This window comes from Octopus bimaculoides, chromosome 19, assembly GCF_046866305.1.
Source record: "Octopus bimaculoides isolate indiv1 chromosome 19, ASM4686630v1, whole genome shotgun sequence".
NCBI lineage: Eukaryota > Metazoa > Mollusca > Cephalopoda > Octopoda > Octopodidae > Octopus > Octopus bimaculoides.
Genome location: NC_142946.1, coordinates 48,679,424 through 48,706,727, shown reverse-complemented (window position 1 = coordinate 48,706,727; position 27,304 = coordinate 48,679,424). Strand labels below are relative to the sequence as shown.

The window sequence follows — 27,304 nt, the reverse complement described above, 5'->3', positions numbered from 1 at the left end:
GAAGACGTGACTTTAATGCATTTCCTGGGTGTATTGCCAATATATGAAAAGTGAAATAAATCTATATTTAGTGTGATGATAATAGTAACAATAATAGAGTCTTTGGGTGGGATTTATGCAACAGGAATACGAGAGACAGAGTCACTTACTGAGAAGTATTTTCAGATGTGGAACATGGCTGCAGCTTGTATATGATGTAAGGGAAATAACTCTAGTCACCTAGGACAAACCTTCAGTTGCCATGGTGATGTCGGTAAAGTGATAAATCAACGGAAAGCGTGAAATATATACATACTAACATACCCGCGTCGTCAAAAATATCGACAGTTTTTATCAACGATAGAAAATAGCGAATCAAAACAATGAGAGAAACCACTAATAACTCAGCAATCAAGTAGATATATGTACATATACTCAGTTGAAAATATTGTTACCCACGTAACACACATGTATATCATCATCATCATCGTCGTCGTTTAACGTCCGCTTTCCATGCTAGCATAGGTTGGACGATTTGATTGAGGACTGGTGGACCAGGAGGCGACACCAGGCTCCAATCTGATTTGGCAGGGTTTCTACAGCTGGATGCCCTTCCTAACGCCAACCACTCAGAGAGTGTAGTGGGTATTTTACGTGCCACCGGCACGAGGGCCAGTCAGGTGGTACTAGCGACAGCCACGCTCGAAATGGTGTATTTTACGTGCCACCTGCACAGGAGCCAGTCCATTGGCACTGGCAATGATCTTGCTCGAATGTCTTTCCACTGGCACAAGTGCCAGGAAGGCGACGTTGGTAACGATCACGCTGGTGCTATTTACACGCCACCGGCATGGAAGCCAGACAGCTGCTCTGGCAACGATCGCACTTGAACGGTGCTCTTAGTGCTCCACTGGTACAGGTGTCATCACGATTTCGCTTTCGCTTGCCCCAACAGGTCTTCACAAGCCGAGTTTAGTGTTCCTACAAATTTAGTTCGATTTCACTTACCTCACCATGTCTTCGCAAGCACAGTTTAGTGTCCAATGAAGGAACGTTACGCATAAGTGGGCTGGCTACATCCCTGGCAGAGGCCTTGGATTTTGGTCTCACTTGGCTTGCCAGGTCTTCTCACGCACAGCATATTTCCAAAGGTCATGGTCACAAGTCATTGCCTTGGTGAGGCCTAATGTTCAGAGGTCGTACTTCACCACCTCATCCCAGGCCTGCCTTTTCCATGGGTTCCTTCAACCATTAGGATGTGGCACTTTTTCACCCAGCTGTCCTCATCCATATGCAACACATGACCATACCAGTGCAGTCATCTCTCTTGCACACTACATCTGATGCTTCTTATGTCCAACTTTTCTCTCATGGTACGTACACTCTGTTGTGTATGCACACTGACATTACATATCCAGAGGAGCATACTAGCTTCATTCCTTGCAAGCTTACACATGTCCTCAGCAGTCACAGCCCATGGTTCACTGCTATGTAGCATGGCTGTTCGTACACATGCATCATACAGTCTACCTTTTACTCTGGGTGAGAAGCCCTTTGTCACCAGCAGAGGTAGGAGCTCTCTGAACTTTGCCCAGTGGAGAAATCTTGCAGCCCAATGTAGAGGAGGAATTGAGACAGAACTTTTCTCTCTCTCTCAGCAAGTCCATAAGTTATCTCAGAGCAACCACTGCAGTGTCCACTCTGTTGACAGTGTGCAAACATTAAATTATACACAGATGGCTATTTTTAATTAAAAACTGCCTCATTTGTATATACCAAATTTTTAATCAGTTGGGCAGCTATTCACAACATCAGTGAATATTTTAATTCACATTTGATGTCTTAAGAGCAGAGACAGGTCAAGGATGTTTATCTTTGATGTTCGCTGCCATAGGACTGCAAGGAGAATTCTCCTTACACACACACACACTCCACTTCACTCTCCTACTCGCTCTCTTTCTCTCCCATAAACAATTATTTTCAGTATATGCACTTGAGGCAGTTTTCAATTAAAATAGCCACCTATGTATTATACTTAATGTATACACATTTTCAATAGGTCAGTTACTGCAGTATTTGTCCTAAGATAATATCCCTTATGGACTTGCTGTGTTAAAATACAATAAATATCAGAGGGAGGCTTTTCTAAGAGTTAGGGGATGGTAAAAGTAGGGTTTAGAAGGGATAGGAAAGGCATTGGTTGGCCTGGGGCTTAAACAAGGGTATCTGAAGATAGCTAGAAAATCCAAAATCCAAATTATAGTTCAGACAACAGAAACACGAAAGATAGTCGGGAATCTCAAACCAATTGATTTTGTAATTGATATAAAACATATTTGAGTATTAAAAATTCAACAGTGCAACAGAATAAATAATACAAAGAAACTGTCTTCATCATATAATTTATTAGCAAGGAATATGTACATCTTTCACATGAGTTAACAGATTATTACAAGGTGAGAATATAAGGTTCTATGTACAGTACAGTAATACTCCACTTAACACTACCCACCATTTAGTGCTTTTTTTTTTTCTTTTCTTGGAGCAGATATTTCCAGAGGGATCGCATTACATTATTACAATAATTAGTGGCAAACATAGAAATTCCACATTTTACAAATTTTCTTACTTTTATGTTGATGCATACTTTTAAATATCTTCATAGCATTTCTTCACTATATTAAAAAAAGTCTTATGATTATAAAACTAGATCAAAGCATTGAGGTTAGTGAATGAGAAAACTTATTTACTCTGATGTCATGTCATAGGAGCACCTAATTGTCTTTAACCTTGTCTATTGTTTGAATATTTCTTAAATTAAGCAACTGTTCTTTGTTCATGTCTTCTCTTTGATTTCCTTCTCTAAGTTCTTGCTATTCTGCCAGATGATCTTCGTTTGTGTCATTTCAATGCACTTCTCTCTCTCAACGTTGTCATATACAGTCAGCTTACTTCATCATCCATAAGCTCTCTTTCATATCTGTTAACTGTCTCTTTAATAATATAGGTTTTATTCTGAATATTGGTGCTAAATCATGCAGACTCTTCTAACCTGTTGATTTTGTCTTAAACTTACTCTGATTCATCTTCATTCCCCTCTTTTCTCCGTACTGTCTCATTCTTTCTCTTGTTGCTTCAAATCTTCCATTTTCTTCCACAGTAAACGTTATTCAAATATGAAGCAAGAATATAATTTTCATTACAAAAAGTTTTCAGAAGTGTGGAAAGATAATAAAAGATAACAAGAAACTAGAATAACTTTCTTACTGTCTGCTGCCCCATGGACGTGAAACTGAAGGTGAAAAGTGTTTTTCTAGAAAATGAAATTATTAATTCGTTTCATTCAGAAAACAAAGGGCTACCAAAGAGTATTGAGAATTAGCTGGGTTGACCATTGAACGAATGAATCTCTACTTGAGGAAATGCGGACAGAAAGAGAAGTTTTGGCTGTCAGGAAGAGAAAGCTGCAATATTTTGGGCATATTATCAAGGTTCAGCAGTTTAAGACAGTGACTCAATCTACTCTGTGGATGTGAAAACTGGAAAGTGACAAAAATGCAAGAAAAAGCAAGGGACAGCTTCTGATTCAAATGCTTAAGGAGAAGACTTGACATCTAGTGTGTGCCAAGAGTCTGAAATGATACAATTGAGACAACAATGGGTATCAACAGGATCAATGATGAAATAAGATGCGGATGCTGAAACTGGATCAGACATGTCCTCAGGCAAGATTGAGAAAGTGAGTGTATGGTGGCACTTAAGTAACAGCCTGAGTGGAGGGGAAAGAAAAAGTAGCAGGACACCCTAAAACCACGAAGGACTGTTGACAAGGAAAGGAGACGAGAAGGGTAGAGAAGCTGGAATGAGACTGAAACAATAGCAGGAGACAGAGTTGGTTAGAGGGATCATGTTGTGGCCTTATGTGTCTCAACTAATCAAGGTCCAGAACCCCAGCATCCACATCTTATAGAAGAGTCAATGGGAAATGAGGAAAGGTGAGACTAAGAAGATGCTACTTGGATGACATCAAAGAATGAACCAGAAGGTCTCTGAATGAATGCACAACCATGGCCAAAGGGTAGGAATTGATAGAGACAGAGATGAAGTATGTGTCCATGGTCCCTGACTCACAGCAATGAGGATGAGAATAGGTAAGGCAAGGTAGACTTGTGCACTCGTAATTAAAGTCTAATTTTATTGTAGTTTCAGAAATCAATATGTAACATCACATGTGAGAGGTTATCTAATGTTAACAAATACTGGAAGGGTGCGATATCATTTCTGAATTTCAAATATTCGGGAATGTTTGTCACCTTCATTTACATATGAGAAAAACAACCTAGCAAGCTATATCTCTATGTATATTCAAAGTTGTAATGACCTCCAATAGCACTGCATTTTTAAGAATGTATTGAGATTGCTAACTGAGGTATTACTGTATTTGCAATGAAAAAAAAAAGCTGTTTGGAAACAACAATAACACATTTTACTCATATTTTATACATATACATAAATTATTATTAAAGTTAAATGCATCCTATATCAGAAAAAAAAACCTAAAGAAACTAACAACTGTTTGATTATAAAAGTATATAATTTAATTATTAAAAATATATTTTGCTGTATTTTAGGAGGGTCATTCTGTCAGTAATAAACATATGCACTGGTATTATTCTACTTCTTTATTACTCATCAATTGGTTATTTAACCAACTAATGAATAATAAAAGAAGTGAAATTGAACCAGTACATGTGTTTTATTATTGGCATAATGACCCTCTCAAGATACAATAAAATTTGTTTCAACACACGAGTTCACATCAAGAATCTTGCAAACCAAATACAGAAGCCAAAGGAAAAAAAAAAATTATAAATGTTTAATAAATAATACCTAAAAATTAGAAAGGTGAAATTGTAAAAAAATAACCAGTTAGACTGATAATGGATGAAAGAACACATTAATTTTTTCAGTAATAAGGCCAGATGTATAGGTAATTGAATTCATTTCAATCTATTATTAAGACTTGTTTTATGGAACCCAAACGAAAAGTTAGGTTGACCATTAGCAGAATCTGAACTCATGTTGACATGAAAGAATAAAATTATATACAAAAATGTTTTTTGGCTGAAGCTCTTCTGTTTTTCTATGCTTTTCAGAAAAGAATATAATATTGATTTTTATCTTTGATACTAAGTTACACAAAACGAATATGCTCAATTGAATCCCAAACCCTTGATCAGTCACAGTAGGTGGAAGATACCTGCTTGCAATAGAAATTACGAGCTATTACAGCAAGACAAAATACACCATTGAAATGCTAAACACTGGAGAGAAGTTCACTCAGTATGATCATCATGATGAAATTATGTTAGAGCTGTATCATATGGTCTTTGATCTACGACACAGACTGTTGGAGAACAACAGAATGTCACCTCACCAAATCTTCAACATAAATAACCACAGAATAATATTGTGGATTTAGAAAGTGAACATTGTAGTGAAGTCCGCTCAATACAAACTCTGTATCATACACTCATTGCTCTATGGCACAGACTCTTGGAAGATAACAGAATGTCCCCTCCACAGATCCTAAAATCTTCTACACAAATATCCGCAGAAGGATATTATAAATTTAGTAAGTGAGGTTGTAGCGGCAATTTTAATTTGATGGCAAAAATTGATAGAGGTTAGTGTACTTGAAATGTCTAAATAATACATTAATATTGCAACACCTCTGTTTAAAAACTTGTATGTCACACAGAGAATACAATAAAAAATAAAAAAAATATTAAATGCTGTGAGACAGGGCAGGGGGATTAAAAGTTAAACACTATAATTTTTAGACATCAAGCACAACAGAGCAGGAAAATTGGAGTGATTTTAATTAAATTTCTAGAAATACCAGATATAAGATAATATTTAAAATATTTATCACACAGAATATATGAAGATTAGATAATGTTGGTTTCAAATTTTGGCACAAGGCCAGCAATCTAAGGGGCCAGTGTAAATTGATTACTTTGACCCCAGTGCTTAACTGGTAAAGGTGAAGTCCACCCAGGTGGCGTTTGAACTCAGAACGTAAAGTCAGAGGAAATGTCATTAAGTATTTTGTGCAGAACGATAACGATTCTGGCAGCTTGACACCTTTAGAGATAGATAATATTAACTTGGAAAAAGTATAATATGCTTTGCTTTTTTAATTCTATAACATTCAGATTCTTCTGTCAAATGTAACACTTATTTATTCACATTGTTTTGAATTAATCATGCATTATCTTGTAACTTCAAGACTTTGATAGTGTGACTGATTATTTTTAGAATAACATTGCAGGGTAGGTGTAAGAGGCCAGATCTGGTTGGTTTGAATGTAAAGCAGGTAGAATATTTGAGCCGGATATGGCTGGTTTAAATGCTAAAAGATTAAGTACAAGTTACACAAGCTAGGTATTTATTTTAACTTACAGTTAAATATTTAATAATTATAATTACAAGGAAACATTTTCTGAGACTGTGGTAAAATCTTACTCAAGGAAAAGACAAGTAATTTAGGAAAATACAGTAATTAAAATGTTTGTATGAAAATGAGTATCAGAAAGTTAACATAAAAAATATGTTATATTTCCATGTTTTGGTTTGATTCTGTTTGTGAAATGATAATTTATCAAAATAAACAACATTTTAATTTTCAATATAAATGCGTCATATACAAGAATATGTCAATAATTGTACATATTGTATTACATAGAGGTTCTAGTTTACAATTAGATATTATACAAGTTCCAACAAAGTAGCTACCTCGGTGTTTTTTTTGGTTCACAGTTGCCTCTGTCACCTCATTTATAGAAAGCAGCTTTTCATAGAAGTGACTGTTCAATCATGATCCTGTCAAAGCCATCTGGTGGCTGATGATAAAATGTAGCAAATTGCACATCCAGAACAGCTCCATCATCAACTGAAAAGAAAAAAAAAAATCGCCAAGTTACAAATGGAAATAAAACAGAAAAATCCTACACGTAATTCATAGTCTTAGTTAGTTTCTAATGATGTCTTCCATTTCCATGGAACATGTGGAAATGCAAGACCCAGGAAGACATGGAATGAAGTAGTGAAGAACGACCTCAGGACAATGAACCTTTCAGGTGAGATGACAAAGGTCTGAGATGCCTGGCACCTTGATGAACTCAAGAAGACTTGTACTCTGCAATAGAAGTGTTAAGACTGATCCTTCTGGTGGTGTAAAGCACTTGTGGCAGTGCCACATAAAAGCACCTGTGTGGTGACATGTAAGACCACCCATGCAGTGCCTTGTAAAAGCACCCAGCACACTCTGTAAGGTGTTTGGCTTTAGGAACAGTATCCAGCTGTAGAAACCATACCAAATCAGACTGTCAAACAGTCCAACCCATGCCAGCATGGAAAATAAACCTTAAATGATGATGATGATAATAAGGAGGATATAGGAAAATTAAACACCAACTTACCATACATTACAGGATAAAGTGTGCCTTTTAATCCACTGACTGGCGTGTTAGTTGGTTTGCCATTTAAGAAGAAATTCAAATCCACATGGTCATAAGATAAACCCTGTAAAGAGAGTTACATATTTTAGCAAGGACATAGGACACTGCTAAGTAATAAATAATGGTTAAGAATTTTGGTACAAAGCCAGTGGTTTTCAAGGAGGGGGTTTGTTAATTATGTCAGTTCCAGTGTTCAAATAGGATCATTTTATCAACCCTGAGAGGATAAAACACAAAGTCAACCTCAGCAGAATTTGAAGTCAGAACATGAAGAGTCAGAACTGCCGTTAAGCATTTAGTCCAATGTGCTAACAATGTTGTCATTTACTACATAATAAGAAACATAGAAGCATACTAAGCCAATGTGTAAAATACTTACAATGATATCTCCCTCTTGGGCTAATTCTGGGATCTGTATTTTCTCTTCGTTATTATGATAGAGTTTACCATCGTTACGCAGAATCCAAGCATCAGGTTCACATCCGAGAGGCAGAATATTCAGGTCAACTTTCCTTAAAGCCAATCCTACACCCCAGGATCCTAAGAAAGAAAGAAAGAAATAATATATTAAGAAATAAATAAAAAACAATATCTCAATTACATACAAGAATTTGCATGTGTGGCTAAGATGCAGGCATATCTTGTATGGTAAGAAGTTCACTTCCCAATCACATGGCTCTGGGTTCAGTCACACTGTGTGGCACCTTGGGAAAGTGTTTTCTATTATGGCCTTAGGCCAACTAAAGCCTTGTGAGTAGATTTGGTGGGTAGAAACTGAAAGAAGCCGGCTCAGTGTGTGTGAATGTTTGTTTCCTTGTCTTGACACGACGTGATAGTTATAACGTTCTTGTCACTGTCATTCCTTTCCAATATTTTGCGAAAACCTGCCTGGCTACAGGGAAATATTACTTTGCTTGAAGACAGGTGAGGGTTGGTGACAGGAAGGGCACCCAATTGTTGAAAATCTGCCTCAAATAAACTCCACCTGACCCATGCAAAGCATAGAAAAATGAATGTTAAATGATGATGATGGATGGATTTACATTTCGAATACACATTCATAACATTGGATGTTCATTGTTATTCCTCTCAGGAGAAACTGTTGAGGCCATTAAACCACAATAATATCAGAAAAATTGCCTTGTTTCATGTGGTGTTAGGAAAGTGGTTGTTGTTGGGAAGGGCATCCAGCAATTGAAACCTTGCCGAAACTTGACTGGAACCTCTGACTTGCCAGCTTCTGTCAAACTGTCCAACCCATGCCAGCTTGGAAAACAGATGTTAAATGATGATGATGCTTATAATTTTAAAAAAAAATGATATTCAATATTTAAATACATGATAAACTTATAAATATCTTACCTCCACATTGTACTTTGATTTCAAAATATGCTTTGTTCTGGACAATTGGAACATTAGCCAATGCTCCCCCAGAGCCACAGATCCTACGACCATGTTTGACAATAACAACATCATTACCTGGATGAGAAATAAAAGAAAAAAAGTTGAATTTTTTTTCCATTAATCATGAATTATGAAGTGGGAGTGCAATACATATTTGAGTTTGCATTGGCTTATATCTTTAGCCCTTTAGCATTTAAACTGGCCATGTCCGGCCCAGATATTCTGTCAAACTAACAGGATCTGCCATCTCACACTTACCCTACAATGTCCTTCTAAAACTAAACAATCACATCATTGAAATCTTGAAGTTCAGAGATAATGTATGATTAATTCAAAACAAGGTGAAAGAATAAGCAATGCATCTGGCGGAGTAATGTGAAAGTTCAAGGGTCAATTTATCAGCTAAAACCTTAACTTCATAAACATACAATTGTAAGATGAGTGGATGCTACAAGTTAATTTAGCAAAGGTGCTTTAGCTCATAACAACTAAAAGCTGAACTGACAATGAAGATACATTTATTTACATCTGTGAATAAAAACATTTCATGAAGCCAATTCTAGAGATAGAATATATACTAAAAGACACTTGCAATAGGTCAGGTGCCATGCAGAGGGACTGAACCTGGAACCATGTTGAGAAGCAAACTTCTTACCACAAAGCCACTTCTATATATGTCACACAGCCACACCTTGAGATAATTAACTCGAGGATCGTCACATTTTCATTGCATATCAAAATATCTAACACCGCCTACACACACACACAACGAAAAAAATAACTTCGTCAATTAACAAAAGAAATTACACTAACTGCTGATTGACAGAAAATAGAGACATAAACTCAAAAATCTCCACATATTTCATTTATACGTTAAATTAAATTTTCAAACACGTTCCTGTTGGCTGAACTCGATCCTCTAAACGTATCTGTGAGGATATGATAGGAGCCATGCATTACTTGTTCCCAGATGCCATCACATAGTTTTTTCCGTCCTTCTTTGTTGGCCAGAGAACGAACTAGCTTGTACAATACGATTAAAAGCCCACATTGATATTTCTTTTACAAATAATAGTTTGGGCCCCTTCACAAACCTGCTAGGATTATAATAACCATCACATGCAACAGTGTTTCGCCAACATGCATCGTGGTGCAAGCCCCAGTCTGGTTTAATCCAGGTACGGGCAGCTTTTGTCGAAAAGCGGGCTGCATGAGAAATAGTGGGTTAATTTTCATTTAGGTATGCCATTCAGAAAGTCCCACAGGCCGCAGTTTGCCCATGATTAGTTTTATCCGTGTACTTCAGCTGTTTCGTGTGAAACAATAAGTACTATAGGCTTAAACGTGGGTGCTTGTCGGTTCAGCATCTTTCACAATGCGTTCTGCGCATTTCTCTCATCTTTATAGTTCACTTTCTTTGTAACCTTTGTTTCTGATTTTCTTTCCCGATATATTAGTCTCATCTTTTTTATCATGTGCATTTCATTCCTCGTTTAATTGCACTGTTTTAAACATCCGGTTTTTCGTATTCTTTTATCCCCTCCTTTTTTGTTTTTCTAGTCACTACACAACTAACTATAAATTCAAATATAAGCGATCTTTATAAATAAATTTAATCACATTCAGTATCATACTGTTGGCCAAATAGGAGGTGGTAGTGGCGCAAACAGATGAAAGTACCACACTGGACGACACCTCGATGATATTTAGTTGTATTTTACGTTCAAATCCAGCTGGCGATTTTTACCTTTCATATTTTCGAGGTCCATAAAATAAAATTTGGTTCATTAAATCAACTCTACCCCTTCCAACGAATAAAACAGCATTGTAAAATGTCAGAGATCATTATTAATAAAATAGTGTTCGCATTGTCAGTATAGATTGATGGCATTTAAACATTATCTTTTCATTAGTTCGTTCCTTTTAAAACTAAGTCTATAAGGGAAAGAGAAATTCCTGAAACGGTAATTGCTAATATATATATATATATATATATATATATATATAATAAATGCCGAAAAGCTTTAATGGGGAAGATAAATAACAGAGGTACGGAAGATATCTCAGCTGTTTTAAATCGATGTTATGATTTCTTAAATTGAAATACTGAGATTTATATCAGTACAAAAGCTCAATAGGATAATTCCAAAGACAAACAGGTAACTAGGAAGTTGAAACATATGCTACACAAGAATATTATGACAAGACAGGGCATTTAATATTAGATTCTGAGAAACTACGTATAAACATAAACAAAGAATTTCTCGGTAGACAGTTTTTATTAAAAGACGACGAATATTTGTGAAGATAAAGAATTTTGCGAGTAAGTTGGTTAAATATCTTGAAGTATTACTGATAGATTTAAAGACAAATCTTTAACGATTTATTCTCTTTAACTTCCCTTGTGAGACAATTATCGGTTGTGAATGACTTACCCATATGCGCTGTATCTAATTTTACAGCTGGTTGCTCTTTTAAAATTACATGTCCACCGCTAATACCTGCACCAAAGGTACGGCAACGTAAACAACAAAAACACGCCGCCATACTGTCCATCATGATTAGACTAAGCAACCTACGTGCGCCGACCACTCTGACACACGGACCATCCTCGGTCTTATTAAACACAGTGGTTACATTTTCACAACCAGTAATAACAATCAATCTCCCACGCTCTCAAAAGTACTAATTAATTAGTTTGGAGTGCGTAACTTTTATTAAAAGAAACCAATTATTAAAGTCTACTTTGTCTGGTAGAATTATTTCTAATATTTAAAACACGGTAGGAACTGGTAACAGCTAATCAATAAATGTACACAAAAAATTATTGATTAATTAAAATATTCATTTTAGCTGGAGAAAGAAATTAAAAAAAAACTTAGTGGGAATACTTTCAAAGAATTTTTTTAATTAATTTCCAAAAATTAATGCCATGTTTGCCAGAAATTTTGAAGCACAGGCATAGCTGTGTGATGAGAAGTTTGCTTCCCAACCACTTTGTTCTGGGTTCAGTAAATGTCTTCTGCTATAGCCTCAGGCTGACCCAAATCTTGTGAGTTGATTTGGTAGACTGAAACTGAAAGAAGCCTGTTGTATATGTGTGTGTGTGTGTGTATTAATAATATCAAGGGTAATTAGAAATATTAGAAATTTCTACTACCAGTGGCCTAGTGTGTAAAAATTTATTTCATAGACTATATATTATTCATATAAATACATTGTACATTTAAACACATAAGAGGTATCCACCATAGGATTCCCTCATGCTAGAAAGAACAGCTAAGTTCCAAACCATCCCTAATAGTGGTTTGGAACTTAGCTGTTTTTTCTAGCGTGAGGGAGTCCTATGGTGGATACCTCTTATGTGTTTAAATGTACACTGTATATATATATATATATATATATATATATAGTTCTTACATGAGATCCACATGTTCTCAGTATAGAATACACTCGAGAGATTTAAATTTGAGCAGATATAGAAGTGAATGTAGGGATAAGCAATTTAAAAAGATTAATATATGAAGTATCTTATCTATAAAAGGCAAATTTTCTGTGTATGTGTGTATGTTTAAAATCCATACATTTACACAATTCCAAATTTCTTGGATAAAATATGGAAATTATCCTCCACGCCCCAACTTTGTTTTTCAAATTTTCAATGTTTTTAACCGACATCTAGGCTTTCAAAATACCTATCCCCATACTATTTTCCCAGATGCTTTTTACTGCATATTTGCACCTATTTGAATCAGCAAATGAAATGAAGCTGGTCTCAGTGTGGTCACTCAACATACTAGAAATAACAGTTACATCTCAGAAAAAATATATTCTGAGATTCCAATTTCTTAAGATCCTTCCTTCTCCAGCTATCAGAATAACCATATCTACCTGGCAAAAATAAGGAATGCGTTAGTGTACTTGTTCCTGCCCTCTCCTAACCAAGCCTTCATCAAACTACGAGGTAAATAATTTTTGCCACCCGACCTTCATTCATGAGAAAGTGAAATAGAATTTGCATTCACATAATTCTGGTTTCTTCTGGATAAGTTTTAATTCCTGGGTATAACAAAAATAGCCCTTAAAACTGCTGTCAATTGTTCAGCAATCATTGACATGTTCAACTTAGTTTTCCTGTTGGCAATTTATTTTATCTTTTTGTACGTTCTCATCTAACAAATCAGTTTCCTTCTTTCCTTTCTTCCTTAGAAATGTTGAAATCATTTTCCATTTTTTTGTCTAGGAAATCATCATCATCATCATCATCATCGTTTAATGTCCGCTTTCCATGCTAGCATGGGTTGGACGACTTGACTGAGGACTGGTGAAACCGGATGGCAACACCAGGCTCCAATCTAATTTTGGCAGAGTTTCTACAGTTGGATGCCCTTCCTAACGCCAACCACTCAGAGAGTGTAGTAGGTGCTTTTACGTGTCACCTGCACGAAGGCCAGTCACGCGATACTGGCAACGGCCATGCTCGAAATGGTGTCTTTTATGTGCCACCCGCACAAGCCAGTCCAGGGGCACTGGCAACGATCTCTCTCGAAAATCCTACGGAAGCCAGTCAGGCGGTACTGGCAACGGCCACGCTCAAAATGGTGCATCTTATGTGCCACCCGCACAAGAGCCAGTCCAGGGGCACTGGCAACGATCTTACTTGGCTTGCCGGGTCTTCTCACGCACAGCCCATTTCCAAAGGTCTCGGTCAGTAGTCATCGCCTCGGTGAGGCCCAATGTACGAAGGTCTTGCCTCACCACCGCAGCCCAGGTCTTCCTGGGCCTACCTCTTCCACGAGTTCCCTCAACTGTTAGGGTGTGGCACTTTTTCACACAGCATGTTGAAATTATTTCACAAAATAAAAATAAATTTACATTTACCATTCAGATAATTAACTTCACAGGATGTTTGAGCTAAATTTTACAGATTATACAAAAAGAAAAAAAAAACACAATATCCCATCCAAAAATAAAAGCATTTATAAAAAAAAATCAAAATGTATCTAGATTATGGTGAGACATAGCAGTTTACTCAAAGTAGCCACCCTCAGCTTCTACCACAGCCTTTAGAACCTACCATGTTTCTACTACAGCCTCCAGAACCTGACATGCATTCTTGACTGTGTCCCTGGGAGGATCTTTGAATACCTATTTGATCTTGGCCTTGGTGTTGCAGGCAGAGCAGTTGGTGTCATTCCCAACCATACCCAACACATAGTAATCCTTGGGATTACAATTGAAGGATTTAGGAAACCAGATATTGGGGCTGGTAAAGCCATAGAAATTCTTTGACAACTTCTTCTGACTCTTTCCTGAGGTATAGCAGGGGGGGGGGGGTAAATTTTGCTGCCACACATATGACCTTCAGTAGCAACCCTTTCCAGCCACAGACTGACCACAATTTCTTGAGTTATGCTTTTTGTTTATTATGCCACTCACTGTTCATTCACAAAATTCCTGTGCTATCGTTTGTCATTCTAAGATCAGGGAATATGGTTAGACTATGTTTAGCTGATTGATTCTAATAATACTAAAACATGGCTGAAGTTGTCACCAAACGAGCAAAGATCAGATTCAATTCCATGACTGAATTCTATATTTACTTAGATTTCGGGGTTGTCTTCATTGCACTTCTTGAACAGAATCAGCCATTGAACCAAGGGATTCCCTCTCATCACCACAAGGGTAACTTAAATGAAATTAAATGCCTTCATCCAATCTAATAATGCTCACTTTAATTGTTATTTTTTTAGCGCTTCAGTTAGGTTGTTTTTTTTTATCCTCTTAATTCTATTTTAAAATCTATTTCTCATCTGAAATAATTATACTTTTATTTAACCCATTAGCATTTAAACCAGCTATATCTGGCCAAAATATTCTACCTCTTTTAAGCCCAAACTGGCCAGATCTGGCCTCTCACACCAACCTTACAATATAATTCTAAAAATTAACAAGAACCTCATCAAAATCTCAAAGCTACAAGATAATCCATGATTAATTTAAAACAATGAGAATAAATAAGCATTACTTTTGACAGAACAATGTGAATGCTAAAGGGTTAAATGTTTAGTTTAACATTTATTTTAAGAAACTGACCTCCCTTTGAAAATATAGTCTTCTAAATATTTAATTTCAAAAGAACAAAAGTACACATTAATTTATAAATACTGATTTATTGAATATCAAAAGAGTTTGTATTTTTAGCACAAATTTCATTTTTCATAGAAATTTAAATTCAGTTATTAGCAACACAGCAATATTATTTTGTATATTTTATTCACTTAGTTGACAAAGCAAAGCAGCTCCGTTAGCAATCCAGTAGTCTTCTGGTTTCTTAGTAGGCAAGAACACACTAGTAATAAAGTTGGTTGATCGTCCTGAAATAAAGAAAAAATATATGAAATAAAACTGCAATTGTACAAACACACTCATGATACCAAACACATAAAATTTTGAAAATAGCAAAAAGATCCACCTTTGGCACACTTTTATGATATGGCCATATCTAACATTAACCATGAATCTATATTGCAAATCATCATCATCATTGTTTAACGTCCGCTTTCCATGCTAGCATGGATTGGACGATTTGACTGAGGACTGGTGAACCAGATGGCTGCACCAGGCTCCATATATCAATATATATAATATGCTATGAGCATTTGCATATATATGCATGTTTTTTTTGCGAGTAACACTTAGTCAGTTGAAGCTGTTAATGTTGTTCCACTTTATATAATTCACTTTCAGCACAAGCTCTCATTTGAACAGCTGGAGTCGTTCCACTTATTTTTTTGCCTTTGAAAGTTCATTATTTTGTCTTCTGTGTCCCATAATGCTCAACTAATATTTTTATGTTCATAAATTCTGATGATTAAATTAATTTTTTCTTCTTTTTCTAACTGGTAAATTTGATCAATACACACACACACACACACACACACACACACATCGCTTCTTTGCTGGGAATTTAAAAGAAACTTATTTATAAGAAGCTAATTTGTTGAAAGACAATAAGTGATGAGATGTAGGATATATTAAAATTTCCCATGATGCTGTTACCTGTTGAAGATAAACCATCTGCTCGCAAAGCTGTTTTATAAATAGGACAACAATAAGTTTCATCCTTTTGCTGGACATCTCTTGCAGGTATTAGATGCAATAACGGTAACGGTGAATGGATCTCGCCAGGCTGTGAATCTATAACATGCATTTCAGTTTTGTCCCATCGGAAACCTTCCATGAATAATCCATGTATAAACACACCATCCGATTTTTCAGTCTGCATAAAAGAAAAAAAAAATATTATGGGATGACGAAAAAAGCATTAAATTCTTACAGACAAATTTAGGAAATGAAATATCACAGACTTTCAAGTTTTGTAATTGTTGAAGAGTCATTTGATTTCGTTTTAGCAAAGTGATGGAAGAAAAAAAAAAACACAGTACATTTTTTTTAGGTCCTCCTGCATTGCTAAGCTCATTGCTTGGGTGACTTATAACTGAGAGTGTAGATATTATCCAACCTTCTCGGCTTTAGTCTACTTTTAGGCCTCCTGCTGGTTGTGGTGGTAGAATCCTTGGGTACCTCCTTTATTATTCAATCATCTCATTTTCAGGGCTGATTCAAGGTACTGACAACTCAGGCAGTCACCTAGGGTGCTTTTTAGTCTACATTTTCAGTTTTTCTCCTTGTGAAAGTTTTAAAAAATTATATTTGTAAGGGCACCAAAGTTCAACTTGCCCAGGGTGCCAGCAACCCCAGGGCCAGTCCTGCTCATTCTTGGTCTACTTCTAGATCTCCAGCAGGTTGGTTTGACATTAAAAGGATATTCCACTTATAAATCAAGAACTAGAAGACTGTTAGGAAAAACAAGTTCTCTAAATTAATAATTAGAAGAAAACTGTCTGAGGGAAACAAAGTTTTCAAAGAACTGAAGACTACTTACATCTGGTTGGGTGTCTTCAACAGAAGTTTCAGTTTTTACCGATCCTCTGAATTCATTAGGGTTTTGAACATGTAAGACATTGAAATTGAATGACAGGTAATCAATAGGTAACTGATATTTTCGTGAATGATTCTGTAGTACAGCTGTTAAAAACCCTGTAAGAAATATTGCAAAACATTAGCTAAAACTTGTTGAAAATGCACTAAATTTTTGTTTGGAACATATTAAGAATAAATATGCAACTTATCATTTCAGATCACATTGTTCACTATGAAAATGATGATTTATCACATATACTTTGTTAGTTTGTAATAATAATATACATTATTAGATATCAGGTCTTTCATTATACAGCCACAATCTGGTGATTGATGCCCTATTTGATTGTGCAGAACAGTCAAGGGCAGAGGTGGCGAGCTGGCAGAAACGTTAGCACGCCGGGCGAAATGCTTAGCAGTATTTCGTCCGTCTTCACGTTCTGAGTTCAGATTCCACCAAGGTCAACTTTGCCTTTCATCCTTTCGGGGTCGATAAATTAAGTACCAGTTGTGTACTGAGGTCAATTTAATTGATTGCCCCCCCTCCCCTGAAATTTCGGGCCTTGTGCCTAGAGTAGAAAAGAAGAGTCGAGGGCAAACTGTAGCCTGTAGGATTTTTCTAAATGAAAAATTACCTTGAATATATTTTTAAAATATATATATCAAAAGATTTTATGGAAAAATTATAATAAAGTGAAATTGAATAAAAGAATGTTTGTATTCATCAAGTAATTTTACATGGGTACAATGTCAGTAATATTTAAGGAACTGCTATACTTCCTTGAATCAACTGTCAGGGTATTCTGGGTTTTCTTTTATTGACTATAACAGCATATGGGTTTGGAATGTAGAAAAAAATTAGACATTATAACAAACATTATCTATAAAATATATACATATTGGCTTCAAATTTTGACACAAGTCCAGTAATTTTGGAGGAGTAGGCATGTCGATTACATTGGTCACAGCATTCATTTGATACTTATTTTATCGACCTTGAAAGGATGAAATGCAAAGTCGACCTTGATGGGATTTGAACTCAGAATGTAAAGATGGATGATATGCCTCTGAGCATTTAGCCCCACATGCTACATAAAATTTATACATATTAGTAACAGAAACATACCTTGAGGGAAAAAGAATCCTGAAATCCAGAAAGAATATGGTGTTCCTGATTTAATCCACGATTCCATAAAAGAACAGCGCAAATTTAGGTCTGTTATCCAACTTGATAGTGGTTTCAGTGAAGGATATGCAACTCCTGACCATACTTTTGGTAAATGGTTGTTCAAACAAGAAATATATATCTGCTCTAGTTCATCAGTCATGACAATAAGTCCTTTAATTGCTCTTTGCAAATGATCAAGAGAATTCTTTAAAAAAAAAAGGTTATTATCACATAATTTCACAAAGACATCTTTGAGAAAAAGTACCATATTTTCTGGCATACATATCATATTTTCTGGTATCTCATTGTATTAATATAATCATCTTTGACCCTTTAGTGTTCAGATTACTCTGCCAAATGTATGTAAATACAGTAACCCTAACCCTAACCCTAAACCGGCCATACCTGGCCAAAATATTCTACCTGTTTTATGTTAAAACTGGCCAAATGTGTTCTCTCACTGCAATCCTACATTATCATTCTAAAAATACACAATCACATCATCGAAATCTCAAAGCCATAAGAAAATGCATGATTAATTTAAAGTAATGTAAATAAATAATCATTACATTTGACAGAGTAATCTGAATACTAAAGGGTCAATGCATGATACTTATTTCTGTCCCTCTATTCAAACTTCAACTTCACATCATCTGGCACAAAGCCACCTCCCTTGAAACCCTACTCCTCACAGTTGACAGGTCTTGCCTTGTGAGTTACCTGGCAATCTTGCCAGTGCTGTTTGGGACCCAGCTTGTCAAAGAATAGACTCAACGTTTCGTCTGTGAATCATAAAAGGCAACTGAAAGAGGTTGATGTAGGACTTGCCCTCTTACCTCATAAAATCCTTACCAGCAACAATTATCCAAACAGACCCATGCATTGGAGGGTTGTCACTTGAGTGGTGCAAAGGAGTCATCTACCAGAAGTAGGGAATCCCCAATAAATGGAGGATGCAGCGATATGTTGCTACAGCATATGCCCCCATACTACTCTTACTTGCTGGTACTGGTATCACAGAAAAGCATCCAGTACACTCTGTAAAGTGGTTGGCATAAAAAAGGACATCCAGCCTTAAAAACCATGTTAAAACAGACAATCAAGCTTGGTGCAATCTTCTGTCAAACTGTCATCTCCTGTCAAACTGTCAGCTCCTGTCAAACTGTCCAACCCAATCCAGACAAGCATGGAAAACAGATGTTAAATGTTGGTGTTGACAATGATTGTAGTTTAAAATAATTTTGTCATCACTGATGCTAATAGTAATGAAGAAGAAAAGGTGGGGCAGGAGAAGTAAAGACACAAGCTAAAAAAAAAAATGAGAACATCAATGAAAAATCATTGTGTTCAACTGTTGATAATATTTTATCTTTATAAAGGACGTGTGCTACTTGTATACTTACCTTGATTACCCACAATAATTTGTTGAAGTGAGTTACTTCTTGCAACAGAAATATTGTTAATGGACTTTTTCTGTTGTTTGAGTCAACCTGTAGAAGCATAATTTTACATAATAAATGTAATAATACTATATTAGATAAATATAATAATACTATATTAGATAAATATAATAATACTATATTATATATGTAATAATACTATATTATTATTGGTTTAAGATCTTATAAGAAATTATAGTGAAATGATGAAATTTATAATGTTTGTTACATCTCTTGATGACACACAAACCATAGCTAATCTAAATTTTAAAGAATTAATTTACTGACTTTCATAGCACTAAATGAGAACATGCATGAATAAAAATAAAATAAAATTGAGAAATATGTAAGGATGATAAATAATTGTAATGTACACAGGGCATTAATTAGCATTATGAGAGACATAAATAAAAATATAAATGCAGGAACTCCATATTCTTTGATCAAATTATAATTTTTTCTGGGAAAAACCTATGAAGATTGAAAAAATATTAATTCAGTTTGAAATTATCTTTTAATTGTTTCAGTTATTAGACTGTGGCCATGCTGGGGCACACAGCCTTGAATTTTTAGTCAAATGAATTGACTCCAGTACTTGTTTTTTTGTTAAGTCTGATACTTATTGTATTGCTCTCTTTTGCTGAACTGCTAAGTTACAGGGACATAAATATACCAACACCAGCTTTCAAGGGTGGTGGTGGTGGTGATGGTGGGGAGGACAAACACAGACACAAAGACACACAAATAAATAAGATAAGATAAGATAAAGCAACAGTCACCTTGAATAAATCTGAGTTTGCTGAAATGATGTCCAACTTGTCAATTAATTTCCCCAGAATATTATCAGCTACTTCCAAAACTATGTCATCATTCGACTGTCCATCACTTCTACGTGGAACTTTTGGTTGGATGTCAAGAATTAATTGCATCAATAATGTTGTTTCTTGCTTCTGTGAGTAAATAAATTAATACATATGTTAAATTCAACTTAGGATGAAAGTAAACAAAATTTGTTTTAGAAGCGTTGAGATGTATTGAAAGATATAAATATAAATTTTTTATTCTCAAATGCGTGATAATGCTAATAAAATAGCATGAACAGGATAAATTATCTGTATATATATATATATATATATATATATATATATATATATATATATATATATATATAGAGAGAGAGAGAGAGAGAGAGAGAGAGAGAGAGAAATATATAAATATGGAAGTTTAAGAAAATATAAAATTATGATTAATGATGATAATGAAGAACCATGAGGTGCTGCTACTGCTCTGTTTGATCATCTGAAAAGTGATTCAGTAAACAGAGCACCTAGTACACATTGTAAAGTGGTTGGCTGTAAGAAGGGCATCCAGCTGTAGAAACAATACTAAAGCAGACACTGGAGCATGATGCAGTCCTGAGACCCATCAGATCCTGTCAAACTATCCAACTCATGCCAGCATGAGACAAGGACATTAAATGAGGAAGATGATGACGAAGATGATGATGATGATGATGATGGACACTATTTCATTTTGTTTTAAAATAACTTAAATGACTGTTATAAGACAACTTAATGATTGGTTTCAAATTTTGGCACAAGGCCAGCAATTTCAGGAGAGAGGATAAGTCAAGTACTTCTTTTGCCGATCCCAGTGCTCAACTGATACTTCTTTTGTTGACCCTGAACAGATGAAAGGAAAAAATCAACCCTGGTGGCATTTGAACTTGGAACTTCAAATCAGAAGAAATGCTGCTAAACATTTTATCTGGCATGGTAATGATTCTGACAGCCAGCCACCTTAAGATAACTTAATATTAATTGAAACAAACAGCTTAGAAATTACTTTACCTGGAATGCAACATTTGCATTTTCATGCAACCCAAATATTTCAGGGTGGTCTATTTGGGGCAATTCTTCAATGTAACTAAGATGTTCCTCCAAGGTTTTATAAGTTGGACTATAATAGATACCTAGCAATGAGAAAACAAATTGCATGCATTAACACTGTAGATTATTTTGAATGTAAATATTTTATAATTAGGTTAATTAACTAGTATTTCAACTTAATTCTTGTTGCTATGACTTAAGATTCCACATGCAGACCATGGGTTCACATTCTCAAGAAAGCAGAGGGAACCATGCTTCATATTCAAACATGGTACCAATTTTTTTTACTTCTACATCCAAGGCAGGGGTTCTCAATTGGGGTCCACATGACCTGTGGGGGTTCATACAAGATTTTGCAATAAATTGGTTACACTCCTTAATTCTATTTATGTATACTTCTATACATATAAATATATATGTGTATACCTCTATAAATATTTATGTATGTGTGTGTATGTATATATAGACACTCTGATCTCCAAGCTATGCACTCTGTGGAGTAACATTACTCTACAGATCCTTTGGAGGACCCCTCCCACCAATTTTAGTTTATCCAAAATTCATGACCATTGAGAAGGAAAGGCACAAAAACTAAATTAAAGATAACTTGTTCGGCATTTTTTTACCAACCTCAGTTTTATGATGACTGAATGCTGGATCCAGCGCATTGCTGTGCCAGCACCTGTAATTCTAGCATCCAGTTCAGCTTCCTGCTTTCCATTATTCATGAATGTGATCCTAAGGTACTTAAAGCTTCTTCATTTGCCTCAGTGATGTTCTACTAACATGCAGAAAGACTGAGACACTGGACATAGAATATTTTGCTTTGTTTAAAGATGAACTAAACTTACTTTAATTCTGTTGGTTGTTTAATATTTTATAAAAGGGATTAGAAAATATACCTGATGAAGAATATCTATAGTCTTCTTGTAATATTTTAGGATTAAAGAAATTATTTAAGATTGTTCTTAGACATCTCTGATCCCAGCTGTTTGTCACTCGACCTCCATAGGTAATCTACAAAAATTAAAATGTTATACAAATAGGATAAACAGAAAGAAGGAATACTGTTTTTAAATATGTAAAAAATTTAAGGTATGTTTCCTTTTTGAAACTAGCAGTGTTATCATACAATTAAATAGTCACATTGTATTGATAGGAATTCAAGTTTGAAGTTCAGAGAAAAGAAAATCCTGATGTTCACTTACATCACCAATAACGTAATTAAGTGCCTCCCAGGGAATGCCATCAGTGCAAAATATCTTCAGCTTGTTCAAAGCACATTCTCGGTCACTGTCTGAGAATTCATACTTGAAAAGAAAAAAAAAAAAATACAAAACAAATGTAAAGCTATTCTTTTATTTATTTCAGTCATTTGACTGCGGCCATGCTGTAGCACTGCCCTTAGTTGAGCAAATCAATCCCAGGACTTATTCTTTGTAGGCCTCTGAGGTTTTATTCTCATGCTCTTTGTTCATGTACTTCTCAAGATTTTTACTCACTATTTCCAGAGCTCTGACAATTATTAGTACTACTACCACTTTTTTCATCAGCCACAACTGCTTAACCTTCCAAACTAACCTGTCATATCTCTCGACTTTTCTTTCTTCCTTATCGCAAACCTTGTTGTCAGCTGGACATGCTATATCTATGATCCAGCATCATTTGCTGTTATTCTCAATTAAGACTATGTCTGGCTTCCTATTCTCTATCTCATGGTCGCACCGAATCATAAAATCCCTTAGGATCTTTGCATTATCATTTTCAATGATGCCTTCGGGTTTATGTTCGTACCACTTTTCTGCTCTGTCAAGTCCATACTTGTTGCAAAGTGTCCAATGGACAATCCTTGCTATGTTGTCATGACGTCTCTTATATACTTATGAAACAAACAAGGAAAAAAGACACCCAGATGTGGAAAAAAATTATGATAATGATTAAAAAGAATTGTTTTAAAACTTACCTTTATGTTCCAACCCAAAGGACCAAACTTTTTTCTCTCCTGAATAACAGCATGGAAAAAGCAAAGTCCAAAAACCATTTTTTGCCATTTTTCAGAAAGAACTGGGATGAAAAGTAAGCAAAAGAATGTTTTTTTTTATAAGGTGAGAAATCTAATTTCGTAAAGTATGCAGGAAGAAATCTAAAATACTCATAATTACTTAGATCAAATGTAAGAGTTAGGAGTCATCATTGTCATCTTTGTTATTATATAACTAGCTGGCCTGTACCATCAAAAATCATGGCTAATTGTAGTATTTTATATATGAATATGGATGGTAAATCAAATTAATACACTGAAAAAACATTGGGTAAAAATTTCTTAATATAAATAAATTTTTCCATGCAGTCCTCTTCTTTCTAATTTCTCTGATCATTTAACGTCCGCTTTCCATGCTGGCATGGGTTGGACAGTTTGACTGGAGACTGGCAAGCCAGGAGGCTGCGCCAGGCTCCAGTCTGATTTGGCAAGGTTTCTACAGCTAGATGCCCTTCCTAATGCCAACCACTCCGAGAGTGTAGTGGGTGCTTTTTACATGCCACTGGCATGAGGGCCAGTCAGGCAGCACTGGCATCGACCATGCTTGAATGGTACTTTTAACGTGCCACCAGCATGTGTTTACAGTCAATTGACAATCAATGTCGGTTTGTTTGTGTTCCCATAACTTAACGGCTCAGTAAAAGATTCTGATAGAATAAGTACCAGACTTTAAAAGAATTTAAAAAAACAATCATTAGTACCGGGGTCAAATCCTTCATAGCTGCAGTCTGATGACTGGAAAAAGTAAAAAAGTAAAAAAAAAAAAAACTAAATGTAAAAAGTAAAAATATAAAAATATTTCTTACTGTGATCTTCAAAAAATGCTAAACTAATTTCTCCAAAAGCTCTTCGGATATTTGCCTTGATTCCTTTCGGAGGTTCATTGGTAACTTTGATGCTGTTCTGTAATACACTAATTGGAAAATGTTTTGAAGGCTTGGAACTCAGGAAAAGCCTGAAATCATCATGTATTTGTTCCGGTTCATCTGTAAGTGCCTTGAGAGTTTCCTCCATTGAAGGCATCCAAGAAGCAGCTAGATGACAATTCTAAAAGGAATATTTATTGAGAGAGGAAACTTTTGAGATATATTTTGAAATAGTCTGAGAAATAAATTATAGAAACCAACCTGTTTTTATCCAGAGTCTATAACAATACTTTCGAGTATGAACAGAAAGTAGGATGTTTGTTCAGAGTAAGAGGGTACAAGTTTACAAAGGCGAAAATGATAATGTCTACAGAGGCAGGATATTTTCTGCCAATACAAATCGAATTTTTCATGCCAAAATTCACAACCATAAAAGATAGGTCAACTTATACACCAAGATGACGTTAGAGGACTCAAAATTCCAAGTAAAATGCAACAGGATTTAGAAAGATAGTGATAACGTGTGAATGTCAACACTATATACCATGTTGACTTGTATGCGGGAAAATACTGTGAATCTGTTATGATTTGAAACAATGAAATAATGTAAAATCTTCAGCTTTCTTTTCGTTGTTTCATGCAAAATATTTTCTAAGGAAAAAAGAACAATAAAAATAAATTTACTTACCTGAAGGAAAACCCAATCACCTGTTTTAGTGGCTTCCTTAATTAATGCTTCAGCAAGTGGACCTTGGGCCTGACCAAGAGAAATAGCTGAAATTCTAGAAAGGAATAAGAGAAAATGAATGTTAACAAACTTATTTTTTTCTACAACCTTTTTGCAGATATGATTGTATTCTTAAAAGCTGATCAACTCTCATTCAAAGAGTTTAAAAATTGAGTCATGCTTACTGAGTCATTTTACTGAGATGAACAATGTGCTCTGCATATTAGAACTCAATGCTTGTAGTTGGATTTAGACAATAAGCTAAAAGCACTGACTTGTGGTTTAAATTTCTCTTTAATTATTTGATTAACTGTTTTCCTTGTTCTAATACGACATGTGTTGCATGAGTTGTGCAGGACTTCTGAGAACAGAGAAAGAGCAGCATGATTAAGGCTTCTCTTGAACAGCATCTTTGGTAAGTGCTTTCTAGTATTGCCTCAGACTGACCAATGCCTTGTGGGTGAATTTGCTTGGTGAAAACTGTGTGGAAGCCTGTTGTAAATATGTGTGTGCATGTGCATCTATATATTAATGTATGTGTGTTTATGTGCATCTGTCTCTCTCTCTCTCTCTCTCTCTCTCTCTCTCTCTCTCCCGCCCTCTCTCTCCCTCCCCCCCTCTCTCTCTCTCTCTCTCTCTCTCTCTGTGCATGCCTTCCCCTTTGCTTGAGAATGGTATCAGTTTTGTTTACACCCCCGTAACCTTGTGCCAGATTTAAAGATAAGTACAGGGTCAATTTGTTCAACTAAACCCTTCAGGGTAGTACCTCAGCATAAGTCAAAAGTAGTGTATTTCGACAGAAATATAGTAACAAAAGGGTAAACTATTATACCTGTCTGAATAATTCTTTTCCTTGGCAAATCTCATTAAAGAGTTCATAGGATCTGATCCAGTACTAAGAACAAAAACAAGTGGAATTTCTTTCTTCATGTCATTGTAGATAGTTTGTAAATCAACTGCACGGCTCTCCACATATTCTTGACCCAAATTCTCACAAACAAATTCTGTGACGGCTAAAACAGTCTGAAATATAGAGGTGGATGTTGGCCTTTTAGCATTCAGATTACTCTGTGAAATGTAATGCTTATTAATCCATATTTTTGAATTAATCATGCATTATCTGGTAGCTAAGAGATTTCAGGGATATAATTCTTTATTTTTAAAAATACATTGTAGGGTAGGTGTGAGAGGTCAGATCAGGCCAGTTTGAATATAACACAGGTAGAATAATTGGGTGGATTTGGTTGGCTTAAATGCTGAAAGGTTTAAAAAAGATAAACATTTTGTTTCAATAACGAGTTTTAATTATATTCATTTGCATCCATGTCCATCACCTGCTAGACCAGTCAGGCTAAATTCTCTTTTGGCATATTCTTCAGATATTATACTTCTACTTCTTTGCACCAGCTCACTCTGATTGTAAGATCAATATCTTGACACTATTACTTCCATAGGGCTGCACTTCAAATCCTACCGATAATATTGACTTACATCCATAGACAGAATATATTATTCTTTTCTACTGTAGGCACAAGGCTCGAAATTTCAGGGGAGGGGGCAGTCGATTAAATCAACCCCAGTACGCAACTGGTACTTAATTTATCGATCCTGAAAGTATGAAAGGCAAAGTCGACCTCGGCAGAATTTGAACTCAGAACATAAAGACAGACAAAATACGGCTAAGCAGTTTGCCTGGTGTGAGGGGACAAACACGGACAGACAAAGGGATTAAGTCGATTACATCGACCCCAGTGCATAACTGGTACTTAATTTATTGACCCCGAAAGGATGAAAGGCAAAGTCGACCTCGGCGGAATTTGAACTCAGAACGTAACGGCAGACGAAATACAGCTAAGCATTTCACCCGGCGTGCTAACGTTTCTGCCAGCTCACCGCCTTACTAACCATTTATATTATGTATAATGTAAGCAATTGATAAAAATGAACCTAGATTATAGCAATCTAAATATCATACTTAAAACAGACATATTGTTGAAAGCCTAGTAAACTGCGGTATTTGTCTTGAGATTGCATTTCTTACAGATGCCTCTACTGCTGCAGGATGATTTTCATCTGTTACTGATATGTTTCTGTGTTTTTTAACACTACATGTATATGAGATGCTATCTCAAGACAAATACTGCAGTTTATTAGGCTTTCAGTGATGTGTCTATTTTAAGTATGCTACACAGATTGATATTTTGAAACAATACTGTTTCTGTCACTCATGATAAGCCTACATTATTTTCATTTTAACTAATTGTAAATAGATAACATTGTTA

The 27,304-nt window shown here is 35.5% G+C and overlaps 2 protein-coding genes across 2 annotated transcripts in view; both read right to left on the bottom strand.

Annotated features, from left to right (window-relative positions):
• Nucleotides 1-2,367: 2,367 nt before the first annotated feature.
• LOC106877017 (SPRY domain-containing protein 7) lies at nucleotides 2,368-11,469 on the bottom strand. Its single transcript, XM_014925796.3, has 5 exons — nucleotides 11,342-11,469; nucleotides 8,865-8,981; nucleotides 7,882-8,042; nucleotides 7,464-7,566; nucleotides 2,368-6,934 (listed from the first exon to the last, which is right to left on the bottom strand). The coding sequence occupies exons 1-5, from the start codon at nucleotides 11,463-11,465 to the stop codon at nucleotides 6,837-6,839; spliced, it is 603 nt and encodes a 200-aa protein (XP_014781282.1). The 5' UTR covers nucleotides 11,466-11,469; the 3' UTR covers nucleotides 2,368-6,836.
• Nucleotides 11,470-15,063: 3,594 nt separating this feature from the next.
• Nucleotides 15,064-27,304, bottom strand: part of LOC106877012 (dynein axonemal heavy chain 6) — an 80,923-nt gene continuing 68,682 nt past the window's right edge. Inside the window, exons 68-80 of the mRNA XM_089337607.1 lie at nucleotides 25,855-26,045; nucleotides 24,984-25,077; nucleotides 24,236-24,476; nucleotides 23,352-23,452; nucleotides 22,597-22,698; nucleotides 22,291-22,405; nucleotides 21,350-21,471; nucleotides 20,279-20,449; nucleotides 19,464-19,550; nucleotides 18,019-18,265; nucleotides 16,855-17,009; nucleotides 15,969-16,188; nucleotides 15,064-15,283 (exon numbers count right to left, since the gene is read on the bottom strand). Coding sequence (XP_089193733.1) covers nucleotides 15,180-15,283; nucleotides 15,969-16,188; nucleotides 16,855-17,009; nucleotides 18,019-18,265; nucleotides 19,464-19,550; nucleotides 20,279-20,449; nucleotides 21,350-21,471; nucleotides 22,291-22,405; nucleotides 22,597-22,698; nucleotides 23,352-23,452; nucleotides 24,236-24,476; nucleotides 24,984-25,077; nucleotides 25,855-26,045 — 1,950 coding nt within the window. The 3' untranslated portion in view covers nucleotides 15,064-15,179. The remainder of the gene's footprint in view (nucleotides 15,284-15,968; nucleotides 16,189-16,854; nucleotides 17,010-18,018; nucleotides 18,266-19,463; nucleotides 19,551-20,278; nucleotides 20,450-21,349; nucleotides 21,472-22,290; nucleotides 22,406-22,596; nucleotides 22,699-23,351; nucleotides 23,453-24,235; nucleotides 24,477-24,983; nucleotides 25,078-25,854; nucleotides 26,046-27,304) is intronic.